Here is a 12,838-nt window from a genome sequence, read left to right on the forward strand (position 1 = left end):
TTAATAACAGCCTGGTTTCATGTGAAGGAGACTGCTGAATTCTGTGTTTCCTCTAGGACATAAGCTCTAGCTTCCAAACCATCTTCAGAACTGTATTAGTTCCAACTGCCTTTCTATTGCATTGAGTTTCTGAGATTTTATATAGCAAATTTGGAAACCATTACAGCCAAAACTCTGTGTGTGTATGATAAAAGCAATATTGGAACAACAGCTACAAAAGACCTTTAATATGTTTTGCCATTTCATGTTACTCAAATGTAACTCTTGTAGAATATTAATAAATATAATAATTTTTCCCTCAAGCACTAATGTGTAAAAGCTTTTTATTTTTTCAGACTTGCAAATCTTCACCTTATTGATTAAAAAAATTCCTCTTGTTTTCATTTTCCTTTATAATACCTAGTAACTGTACATGCCCATCTGTGAATTATTTACATATGAAAGCTTTAATTTCCTCTGTTTTCTTCTTAGACCCTCATTTATGTTAGAAAATTAAATCTATTAATCTCCCTACAGCTTAGCAATGCTATTTCTTTTCCAATACGTAACTGATAAAGGCATGTTCTGCACTGTAATGGAAATCCCCTGAGATTTCAGAAAGCATGATAATGAAATAGATTATAGTCATGTTCAGTGACATTTTCCTATGACAAGCCAAACCATCCATCATAGATGCTTCAAGGACACCAATTGCAAACTGTATGATTTCCTATCCAGTCTGGTAAATGGTCAATTATAGTGGAGGGTGAGCCATTGTGGCTAAGTCAAAGATAGACTCAGGAAGTGGATGAACTGATGTGGGTAAGGGAAAGAACGAAAAAAGGAGAAAGAAAAAAAAAAAAAAAAAAGACAGAAGTAAACAGGAAATCAATCCTATGCCAAGATTCACTTTACAGTACAGTTTCCAGGACTAGAAGTCAGACTATGAAAGGAAGGCACAGACTTGGCAGGCTTGTAGAGCAGGCCACCAATGTAAGTGACAGAGCAACAGGCCAGCTACAGGCTACAGCTTTCATTTGAAGAAGGGAGAAGCTGTAGGAGTTACAGCTGCTATAGCCACAAACTCAGCATCCTGGCTGTCTGAAGAATGAACATGCGTCTTAAATGAAACACCAGCTAAATGAACAAATACCCTTTGGAAGAAGGGCTAGAAGCCAGGTTTCCTTCAATTTGCTAGCACCTCATCCCTTGGCTACTTTTGCCAGTGCTTTTTCCTGTCTGTCCTCCCTGCCCAAAGAAGCTTGCCTTCTTTCCTAAAGCAGCCTCACCCACCCTAATGATAAGCAGTTCCACCTTAGGAATGTCCTAGTGGTTATGCTTCTCCCAGGGAAGATGCTGATAGGGTAGGTAGGAAATCTCCTTTTCTACAGCCATCACCTAGTACATGCTGTAAGCACTATAAGCGGGTTGCTCTACAACCTGCTTATGCTTTAAAGCACTGGAGCAACCAATGACCACAGGGAGATGGGTGGAGAAAGGCACAGGCCCCAGCTGGGGTAAATGAAAGTGTGTGGTTTCTGCTCACATGACACAGCTGGATTGCATATGCCTCAGAAACTCATGTCAAAACCTCACCTAGAGCATATGACTGCCACTACGATGAGGTTTCAGGACCATTTTGCCACAGGGAACTAGATCATGCTGTGCCAGAAGTCCCACTTTAGACATGTAAATATTATTTTCAGAATCCAGACTTGAGGCTGAAATTGACTTCATGGGACTCACAAAGCATCCAGAGGAGAGATGCTGCTTAGGAATTACTCAGGAGCAATAAATAAGCACACTAGTTCCATCTCTCAAAAATAATTGATTCACCTCTGTAGTTTTTTCCTAAATGATCAGGCTGTCTGTTAAATAAAGGAAATAACAAAATTGTTGCTCTGGAAATATTGGGAGTCAGGAATGGAGTGAAATAGGTCTAAAAAAGAATGAAACTTTTCCTCAGCAATTCCATGTAGCAATGCCAACTATTCCCTGTACCTGTGTTCTTCGAGTACATTTGCATGGGGTGGGAGGGGAAGGAAGGTGAAAATGCTGCGACTAAACCCAAACTGCTTTGAAGCTAACTCCATACTACAAAAATCTTGGCTGTGCTACTTTGACTTCCTTGACTAGCAACACTCCACTGTAGATGGCAACATAGTAATTATTCTGAATCAATAATCTCTCTGAATTTCAGAGATAATTTCTAAGCATTGTTTCAAAATTGAAAATATCTGAAGAGTTTCTAAAGTTATAATTTAACTTATTTGCAAAACTATACTTCCAAATTAGTTAAGAAACTGTCAAATTTGAAACTTTTCAAACAGGAGGTAATGATGTAAAAAAAACAGTCATAAACAAACACCTTGCTTTTTCATGACATGAAAAGAACCCACATTTATAAAAACACTGGGTCAAAGACTATCCTGAAATTTAAATAGGATTCCCCAAAACCTATTAAATTACAGTGAGACTGTACTATGAATCCTATGCTGAAATCATCTTGATGTGAAACTAAAATAAGAAATGTATGACATTTGACTGAGAAATCAGAATTTCAGTTGTGCTTGGCCAGAATACTCATCCTGCTTGCAAGCTGTATGAATCTGTCCAGATGATGAAACATGCAAATGAACCAACCCCTCCAACCTTAAAGGTGCTTGAACTCACAGAGATAAAAACATGATACATAAAAGACATATACCTTCCCTTTCTAAAAAGTTTTACAAAATAATAAAAATAAAAATGCAGCAAAACTCATACAGTTTTTAGATCTTTAATTTCTGCTTGCAATTACACACACCAAGTGTGATTTACCATCATCAATATACTACCAAATTACTCTAAAACATAAGGAAACACAAAAAATATTTGACTTCAGTGCTAGTGATCAGATCAGTTCCAAAAATGTAACAAGTATTGGAGTGCAAATAGCATTCACTAAGTTATCTGGAATATGAGATAACCTGAGGTTTAGAACTATGTCTACTATGATTCTTCCCTGCCATAAATAAAACTTTGTAAAATACCACCATCAACATCACCAAAAAGAAAATATTTTCAATTGGTATTAAAAGACATAGATTGTAAATAATAGAACATACTGAAATATGGTTATGACACCACATAAGACAAATTTTACTGGCAAGCAATAGCTCACTCCTGAAAGTGACAGTTACAGAGCAAGAACAGATTTTGTTTCATATGTGGGAAAATCCTAGATACAGCTGTCTGCTAAGTAACAAGCAGCATGATACTAGAAATCATCAATAACTCAATTCTAACTATTCAAACTGTTTCTTCAAATTTCCTATTTGGATAAAGGATATAGTTGCAACCAGTTTGCCTCACTAAACTACTGACTTGTGCCTTTCTTGATAACTCCTTGGTTCTGTATAAAGAGGCTTTATTGCAGGGTAACACATGGTAAGCCAGCACCAAAAAATAAAAAAAGCTACAACTGCATCTAAGAGTACAACAGAAGTTATTTCAAAAGGTTACAAAGGCCTCTCAATAAAACTGTAAGTCACAGTAACATACCTGCTTTGAAGAAATCTAAGGATTCATTCTTTAAATAGTCTACTAATGTTTTAATGCAAAACATCCTGAGATTAAAAAAAAAAGAGTCTCTCTTGAGCAGGTAGCTTTTGCTCAACTCAATTAATTCATAAGAAGATGTATTACTGGAAACTGAGACAAATTCCTCTGTATTTTGGGGCTTTCAAGTATCAGTCCTTCTTTAGTAGCTTGGCTTACTAGCACAAATTAATAGCATTTGTTTTACAATCATGCCATCTAAAAGAACAGCTTACACCCTGGAAGAATAAAAAAATAAGAGGTTTCTTGTTTGCTCTTTTTTGCTTGCTTGTTTCAAACAAAGGAGACACAACATGAGCAGTGACTTCAGCCCGCTGCATGTTTTCTTTTGGCGCTGATGTAAAGTCATCTCTAAAAGATAAGATGTCACAATCATTTTTCTTGTCCACAAAGATAACCTTCTGTCTGAAGAATTTCACTAACTTTTAATAGTACATATCTACACAGTTTAAATAACCTGAAGTTACACGTAATTTAATCCTGTTCCACAACACCTTCATCTGTTAAGATGAATTACTGGTATGAGTCTATCAGGCAATTATCAGAAGACAGATAAGTGTAAGAATAAAACAATACAAGAAAATACATGCAGTAGAAAGCTCTTTGCTTTCATGAGAAGGTAATGTAGCTTGTCTTTTGTCCTTACATGGGGTCAAAAGGTACCCCAGAGTAGCTAAACCCTGTAAATTTACAACTTGGTTGTGTAGCCAGGTCTTTCATTTTCAAATTAAAATGTTATTTATATCCAATGGCTCCTCATTTCCATAGCTGTTGTTCCTACAAATACCCTTCAACAATAAAGCATGTTTATATTTGAAAAAGCCTTCCATCTCTCTCCTGCTTTTACTTAATGGCTTGCTACTGTAATCCTTTGCCTTTCTTTTAAAAAATTTCAACCTAAATCTCAAACACACAGGTCCCAGAGCCCAGCTCTGTCCCACTGACTGATTCATCAATAAGATGGAAAGGAGAGCAGGGCAAACCCTGCTGGCTTTCCAGAGCTTCCCCCTAAACAGGGCACAACAGAAGACTGAGTGCTCACATGTGAAAGGAAAGAACTTGCTAGATGAAACCTGACAACAATCTCTAACATTGCCCACTCTAACTATCTGAAGGGATCTGGTTATTAAAATACCTTGTGAATAGACATTAAAGATAGTTTTTGCCCTTCCTATTTGCAAAGGAGTCTACAACAATACAGCTGTAGTAAAAAGTGGGACAATCTGTAGCTCCAAGACATGTTCATATAAATTCAAGCTGAGGTGCTTTATTAATATGAACAGGGTTCTGCATGAACACAGCTCAGACAATAACCAAATGTAACAGGAAATAGAAATCAAGAAGAGAAAAAAGCAAAGAACAGTTCATCCTTCCATTTTAAGGCACAGGCTTTCCAGAGTACCCGCCCCAGCACCACCCCGCAGGCACTCACAACCAGAGTGTCTTCACACCAGCATGCTTCCTGCAAGCAGAAGTCTACTGTAAAGAGATTCTAATACACAGCCTGATAAATGGAAAAACAGTACACCAGAATTCAAAACTTACCTTTTCCAATATGAACTTGTTTAGATAAGGCATGTAACCCTGATTGGAAACTGGCCCCTCATCATCGTCTCTGAAGTGTTCTTCTAAGGCCACTGGGTCATGGGGAACATTTAACACTGTGCACAAGTTGTGAGAAAGGACCTAAGGACAGAAGAGAAATCAGTGATGCTGCTGTTGGCCTTAAACATTCTGTGTTACTTCCAGAGCAGACCTGTCATTGCCATACGGTTTTTTTGTCAAAAAACAAACCTTAACTAAAAATGTTGACTCCAAGGACTTCATAGCTTCAGAGAGTTGCACATTTACAGATGAAATGCTATCACAGATAGCTCCATTCCTACAGAAGTGCAAACACAGCTACAGAAACTACGCTTTGTACACATACGCATTTGAAAACCAAGATATGCATGCAGAAACACCAAAGTAGTATTTACAGAGTGAAATTAGATAGCTATAGAAAACAACCACACCTGCCTAGCCTTTAAAATGATATATACACTATCTAGTGAAAACAACTAACAAAAAAACCTAACTCAATATGTACCTTTACTTTACAAAGAAATGACCACTCAAAGCATAAACAACTGATTTATCTCATCTTCTTGCTTTTGGGTTGCTTCTCAACATTCACACTTTGTTTCAGTTAGCAAAGGAAAAGCAATATGATAGAAAGGGGAAGGGTCTAGATGTGCTTCTCTAATTTTTATTTTAAAAAGGTATTTGCATAAATTATGCCAAGACCTTAAAAACAACCAGAGCTCTTGCCCTCTTGAGAAATGACCTTCAAGAAGAGGCTACATGCTTGATTAGTTTTGAGGAAGTACTGAATTACTAAAAACTGTCAGCAAATGCGTCTCAACTTCAACTTAGGCTGAGCTTTACTAATGCTTCGGTACCAACTACATGAAGGTAGAGCTTGGGTAGCAGTCACTCCTGTGCCATGAGCACTTTCCTAAGAAACACAGAGCACCCATCTCTTTTGTTCTTCACACTCTCCCAAGTCAGGTCAATCCTGTAACATGCTGCCCACTGGGTAGTGGAGCTTCCTTCCCTTGGCATGATGGAGAGTTAAGCCTTGAAGACCACAAAATACAGGAAGACACCAAATACAGGAATTGGTTAAGGATTTAACTTCACATGTTAAGGGATGGTCTCCATAGGAAAAAAAAGTAATAGACAAAGGCAAAAATGAGGGGTGAAAAAAATAGGCAGAAGTAAAACAGACTGCATCTTTTGAAAAGGGATTCTGCTTGTGATTTTTTTTTTTAATCAACAACTAGATGGGACAGACTGCACTTGAATTGTGGCATATGTTCTACTTTTTCACTGTGCAGCAAAAATGAAAGAAAAAAACACACTCAAATGATGCAAAGAGAAAGCAGTAAAAAAGATGTAGAAAATTTATAAGCAGGTCTATTTAAGTGAGTAGATATAAAGCCATCAAGATGGGGTAGCTGCAAAACAAGAATTGGAAGTCTGAAGCTATCAAAGCCTAAGAAATCAAACCTTAGCACACTTAAAATGTCTGGGCTTCTCCCCATCCCCCAAAATCATGTAAAATTACTTTTATGTATGATAAGGAGACATGCAGAATCTAAGCTATGTTAGCATAAAATCCTACAAAGACAGCCCAAGATGCAAGTTAATTTCAGACAATTCTTCTCTACACACCTCCAAAGTTACTGTTCCTTTTAGAAAAGTGCACATTTCTACAATAAATACATCTTTTCATTGTCACATGCTAACATTAAGCCACTGGAGCTAACCAGGTACAAAAGTTTAAAACTAGAAAACAATAGCATCAGCCACAGTACAAAAAAACCTCTAATTCGCAAAACAGTATTTAGAAGTTATCACATTTCACACTACCCTCCACCAGCAGCACATTTCCTTTCAATCTATCCTTATTTTTAACCAGCACATCAAATCAAGGACTTGAGGACATGTGATTTACATATGGGGGAAAAAAAACATACTATCATGCATGTTTCCTCTTTTATTTAAGGTTTCTGTTGTTATTTATGGAAGACTGAGGGATTCTTGAATTTCTGATAGATAAAGATGATCTCAGTTTTCCAACCAGACTGTAGTTGCTAATACTGTAACTAAAAAAACACCTCAGCTAACTAAAATACCCTAAAGCATAACAGATTTAAACTTATTACTAAAACTTATTACTAAAATAACTCTCAAGTCTCAATAAAACACTTCCTCATCATGTTCTTCTTACATGTTTCTCTTCTCCCTTTTTTGGCCTTTTTGCTGTGTTGGCTGTCAGAAAATGAGGTGATTTCCACATCAAGCAACCAGGAATTTACCAGGAAAGAATTCCACTTTCAGTCATTTTCTAAGATCTGCCTTATCTATGATCTCTCCTGTGCCCAGTGTTCTCTTTTCGCAACTCAGGAAATTCCTCAGAGCCTGCCAAAGCCTGCCATTCTCTAACACGGCCAAATGCCAGCTGAATTCTTCAATTGTAAGCCTGAAAAATTCTGCACTGAGGTCTCATTTTGGTTTGTTCTCTCAAATATCACATTATGTGGACTCTATTTTAATGGTCAATTAACAAAAAAAAAAAAAAAATCTAGCTGAGTATTAGGTTAATTGGGGTACAAAAAATCAGCTTGCCTTGCAGAAGTTCTGTCAGCTGTGAGGAAGTTTTGGACCAGTAAGGATTATTTTCCCCATGCCCACAGGGTTGCTAGGCAGCTTTTTCTTTCAGCACTTAACTGTGCTCTGGATGCCACATTCAATGATCTGCCCTGACCAGAGCCAACTCTTACCCCAGACCAGAGACTCATCTCTGGGCTGTGGCAAATGGGTAAAGTGGTGGTTGCCAAACTAGTCCATGAGACAGTACAAGCAGTCTGCAAAGGGTTCACAAAACCAGTGCTCTGGGAACAATTCTTCCATTTCCAATTAAATATTTTAAAAGAAAGATGCCTGGTGGTGCCCAGGGAATCCTGAAGGTGTTCTGCTGTAAATAGAAATATGGATAAAAGAAGTAAGCTGAACACCCAAGGTTGTTACAAACTGTGGATTTACTTTATTTATGGCAAGTCTCATGCTACTTTACCTGAAATACAAACATCCAGCTCGGCTCTACTCTGCCACAGCTGCTCCCCTCTGAGCTCCCATTTTCCAAAACATTGATCTTCCTAAACTTTAAGCACGTGATAAATTGTTATCAGCTGATTAGTTCCATTTAACCTTGTCCATAAAAGTGACCTCCATTTCTAAAGGGAAAAGAAGATCTGCTAGACTACCTATTCTCAGCAACAAAAATTTGGCCCAGATGATAGTAGGAGCAGTAACAGGGCAGACTAATCCTACAGCAGCTCTTGTTAGTTTCTTCTATGCTTTCTTATTTTTCTTTTCCATCTTTCAGGAGGGTCTTCTCCCTCCCCTGTCTCTTTTTAAGATTTTTTAAGACCTCTTTTTAAGATGTGTTGGCATCACAGATGCCTACAGCTCTGTTCAATGGCTTTCTGTGAATTCATTCCAAGACATTCTTGGCTCCTCACTCCCTGACATCCATGTCAGCAGCCAACCAGCCAAAATAAGGCTACTCACAAGTACTTTGCCTTTTCCTTGTTTGACCAGTGTGGAAACCAGCACTGTATATGCCCCTTGCCACAGGCACAAGGTCTTTTCAACCAGGGCACATCTTAAGCATACGGTTTCTTGCATCACAGCATCTCAAAGGTACACCTTCCTTATCTACTCAGGTAGCCAATGTTCCATTTGGAGTCCCATTATTTAGCATCAGAATTAGTGCAGCAACCTCTTTCCCAGTTGGACAAGCATATTCAAGCCCACCCTCTACTAGCTCAGGTTCCTGAGGCTTGTGTCCTTTGCCCACATCACCTCTCTGTTCCTTCTTTTGCTGCCTTCCCCCTCGCACTCTCACAGACCCCTGTTACCTTTTTTGACAATCTAACCCTTACTCTTGCCTTCATAATCAGCCCACCCTCCTTGTCCCCCAGTCACATACTCGTGCTAGCCTACATCTGGTACTGCTGCCCAGGGAATTGCCTTTCTCTTTTGCAGCTCCCAGCCTTAGGAAGATCTCCCAGTAAACATTCTCCACCTACTGTGCCTTATCTTATGCCTTATCTTCCTTGAAACCAGTTGACAAAACCTCAAGGACATAAGTTAAATGGGCTACTGATCCATTAGCAGCTGCTCCTCTCAGGTGTGCTATCATTTCCTAATGCCTCCACTTCTGGTCTACAAGCTGCCTTGGTTAGTTAACTCTTCTGGTAGAGAGGCATCCATCCCCTCACACCTTGCAGACATGATTCCTTGTGGCTACCCTAATACAAATGCTTCTGAGCCCTGTTAACAACGTCACAGTATAACTCTCTCAGAGTGAGTCATAATGACTAATTTCCTACCATCCTTCAATGCTGTACAAAGTCAATTGTCCGGCTGGGGTCCTGCCCACCCGTCACAGGCTCTCGACCTTTCCAGTGCCTTGCTACATTGTTCAAGGTCTTCCTCTCTGTTCAGACCATCCCTCTTGCCCCTGATTACACCACTTTTCCTCTTCCCACCAGCCACTGACTTCCCATTCAGTAAAAAGGCAAAGCAAAGATAAGAGCTAGAATATTCCTGTAACATCCCAGGTTCAATTAAAGACCAGTTTAAATTTTGTAAGCATGACTACTAACTCTGGTCCCCCATACATCATGGGAACAAATGAGACTTCTATTTTCACAAGGTGCTCACTATCCACATTCTGCAGATATCATGCCAAGAATCTAAGACTTTGAAAATCCACCCCAATGGTAGCACACAGAACAAAAGCAGCCAAGTAACCTCATTGCCTAAGCAGAGACAAGTCACAAAGCAATGTAAGGAAAAGCTTCCAGACAGAGTGTAAAAATAAAATGGTATGTATTCTTTCCAAGATTCAATCACACACATACAAGGAGCACTGCAGGCTGCTAAGTGTAATGACATTTAACACCACAGTGTTTCAAAATCTGGATGAAAAGCAGATTGAATGGCGGCACATTCCAGAAACTTTTCAAATAAGTCAATTTTAAAACTGCAGATTGCAAAAAAAGACTAAATTGGTTTTAAATATACGAAAGTAAGTAGTTGCTTGAACTGCAACAGCATCTGTAACTGCATCCACAGAAATTATACATTAGCCTTGCTATGTAAGTCTTTAAATGTACTGAAACACACTGGCAAAAAATTATGATTGTGGGCCTATTTAAAAGTGTAATTTAAGAACAGCACACACAAACATGTCTGCTGATGTAGAAAACAGGGTAAGATCTGCAGCATAACAGTAGCAGCATAACAGTAGCACTTCTGAAGATTAGACAACGAAAAATAAATCTGTGCATACTGGAAGATAATAAAAATTACACAGAAGACTGATCTAACTGTCCCTTCCCTCAGTGGCTAAGAACATATACAAAATTATAAAAGTCATATAATTAAATCCTTCCCATTCCAAGCAAATCCTAGTTTTTCATCCAAGCATTTGCTGTTTCTCCAGACTACAGAACAGACCAATTCCACTCACCTCCATCTCTTTGCTCTAGATATATTAAAAATTATGTGTGATGCAAAGCCTTCACAGCAGGGCCTCAGCTACATAGCGCACATTTGCTTTTCTCATAGGATTTAATGCATAATACATTGTGAAGGCTCAAAGATCACTTCTAGTTAAACTAGAAATCACCCCATTTAACAACCAACATGCTATACTACTTCCTGTGCAACATGCTGGCAGCACCTTATACTGGATAATAAAACTCAAAGATCCCTTGTCAGTAAGTTCTCCTTTTTTTCTTTATAATGGGACTTTGACTGCATTATTAAACATATTTTTCTAATACCACAGATCTCTACTACTGTTTGTCTCCAATCTCTTCATTTTACAGGTGTGCTATACCATCCTCATGGTAATGTGGATGAGAAATACTTGGTTGTGAAATACCTTCTTAGTACAACATAGCCCTAAATCAATCAGACAGGAACTTCTGTTTTGCTGTCCTGTCCACCCTGTTCCTCTGGATAGGTGTGGGGCTACTGACATAACATACACCTTTTCTCCCAGCAGGACTATCAGTTGGACATCACATTCATCATTTGCCACAAAAAGCCTACAGACGAATGTTCTCTACTTCTTCCTCTGTTTCCTGAAAACTAACTCTTGGTGGCCATGGGAGAAGGTAGCAGCCTAATTTCTGCATTCCCAGATCCCCCACTGGACACTTCCCTTGGGAGCCTTTATATCACAGACAGAGCTGAACACACTCAGAAACACCAATTTTTTTTTTCATCCTTTCTCTCTCAAAGATAGACAGAATGAAACACCAAAACTGTTTAATAAGATGTTTGATAGGTAAGCAGGGGAGAAATTTAATTTCCCTTCTCCTTTTTATTTTTTTTACCTTTTTTCAACACAAGCACTTGTAGCCATGGGGCTCTAATATGACCACAAAGCATGACAAGACAGGTAACTGTGCTTCAGTTTGGAAATACAACTGCTGCTTTAATCCACCCAGGTCAGTCAATGATCTTAGAGAAGTTATGACACCTCCATGACAGCAAGCTGTACAAACCCATCAGCATCCTGGCTGCTTCTTTAGCCATTTACCCCAGCACCTGTGCAGCCACAACAGTCTTCACCACCTGGCACGACATGTGCTGCAGACACACCTTCCAGGTTGCAGCTCTCTGCACCCTACTTCACTTAGTCCTGCAGCACTGCAACACAAACACTCACTTTCACTGCACCACCTGCAAAAGACCTGGGACCTGCAGACGTTTTTTAGCTCCAGCTTGCAGTCTGGCCTGACTCCTGCCCCACAGTCACTTCTGGCCGAGTGAGGCTGTATCTCAGCCTGTCTCTCACACACAGCCTGTTCACCCTGAGCGAAGAAAAGGAGAAGAGGAACAGGCTGCTTGCAGCACGTTGGGTGTTGTGGATACTTATTACATCATGCTAAAACCAAAGTCCATTAGCTACTGACCGTACTTACAGACACTGCCCACAGCATGGCGAGGGCACCAACTCCAGCTAATCGCTGTGACTGACACCACTCCAGCGCTCAGTACAAGGACCCACAGTCTCAAGTGTCAACAGGTGTTGCGCTCTTATTCAAAATATTTATTTAGCCAGATTCCTGCTATTATTCCCAGGCCAAGACAGTCCCATAAAGCAGGGCCAAAATGGGACTGGATTCAGCGAGCTGCCTGAGAGCTCTTTTAAGAGCACAAACATTACCTCAGCATATAAGCTAAGGAAAGAATGGCACAGTTGGAGCCTCTTGACTAATTCTCCTGTTTATATCCAAATAAGAGAGCACTGTGGAACCTCACTCTCCCCTTGGCAAGCTATGAATTTCACTTGGATGCAGCCAACCCCTATGGATGGGACCTTGTGGCTACCCCACAAAAGATTTTGGCCAGAAAGAGCACCAAGGACATGCAGTTGAAAGCGGACCAGAAGCACAACAAGGGTTTGTGCACTGACAGCTCGGGGAGGATGAAGTGCTCGCCTGGGCAGAATAAAAACAAGCTTCCTCGGGCACAAGGAAGGGGCAGCTCAGGCTGGAGGGGGCCAGGAGCCACAGCCAGTGGCGGGACAAATGACAGCCTGAGCGGGGAAAAAGCCATGTACAGCCCCTGGACGGGCTGTGGAAACAGGCGGCCGCGTCCCCTCACCCGGCCCCTGCGTGACCAGCTC

The 12,838-nt window shown here is 39.9% G+C and overlaps 1 protein-coding gene across 1 annotated transcript in view; it reads right to left on the minus strand.

The window, feature by feature from the left end:
- Positions 1-12,838, minus strand: part of SWAP70 (SWAP switching B-cell complex 70kDa subunit) — a 37,757-nt gene that overhangs the window by 24,379 nt on the left and 540 nt on the right. Inside the window, exons 2-3 of the mRNA XM_009994268.1 lie at positions 11,119-11,172; positions 5,125-5,265 (exon numbers count right to left, since the gene is read on the minus strand). Coding sequence (XP_009992570.1) covers positions 5,125-5,265; positions 11,119-11,172 — 195 coding nt within the window. The remainder of the gene's footprint in view (positions 1-5,124; positions 5,266-11,118; positions 11,173-12,838) is intronic.

Source organism: Chaetura pelagica, unplaced genomic scaffold, assembly GCF_000747805.2.
Source record: "Chaetura pelagica isolate M959 unplaced genomic scaffold, ChaPel_1.0 scaffold153, whole genome shotgun sequence".
Classification (NCBI taxonomy): Eukaryota; Metazoa; Chordata; class Aves; order Apodiformes; family Apodidae; genus Chaetura; species Chaetura pelagica.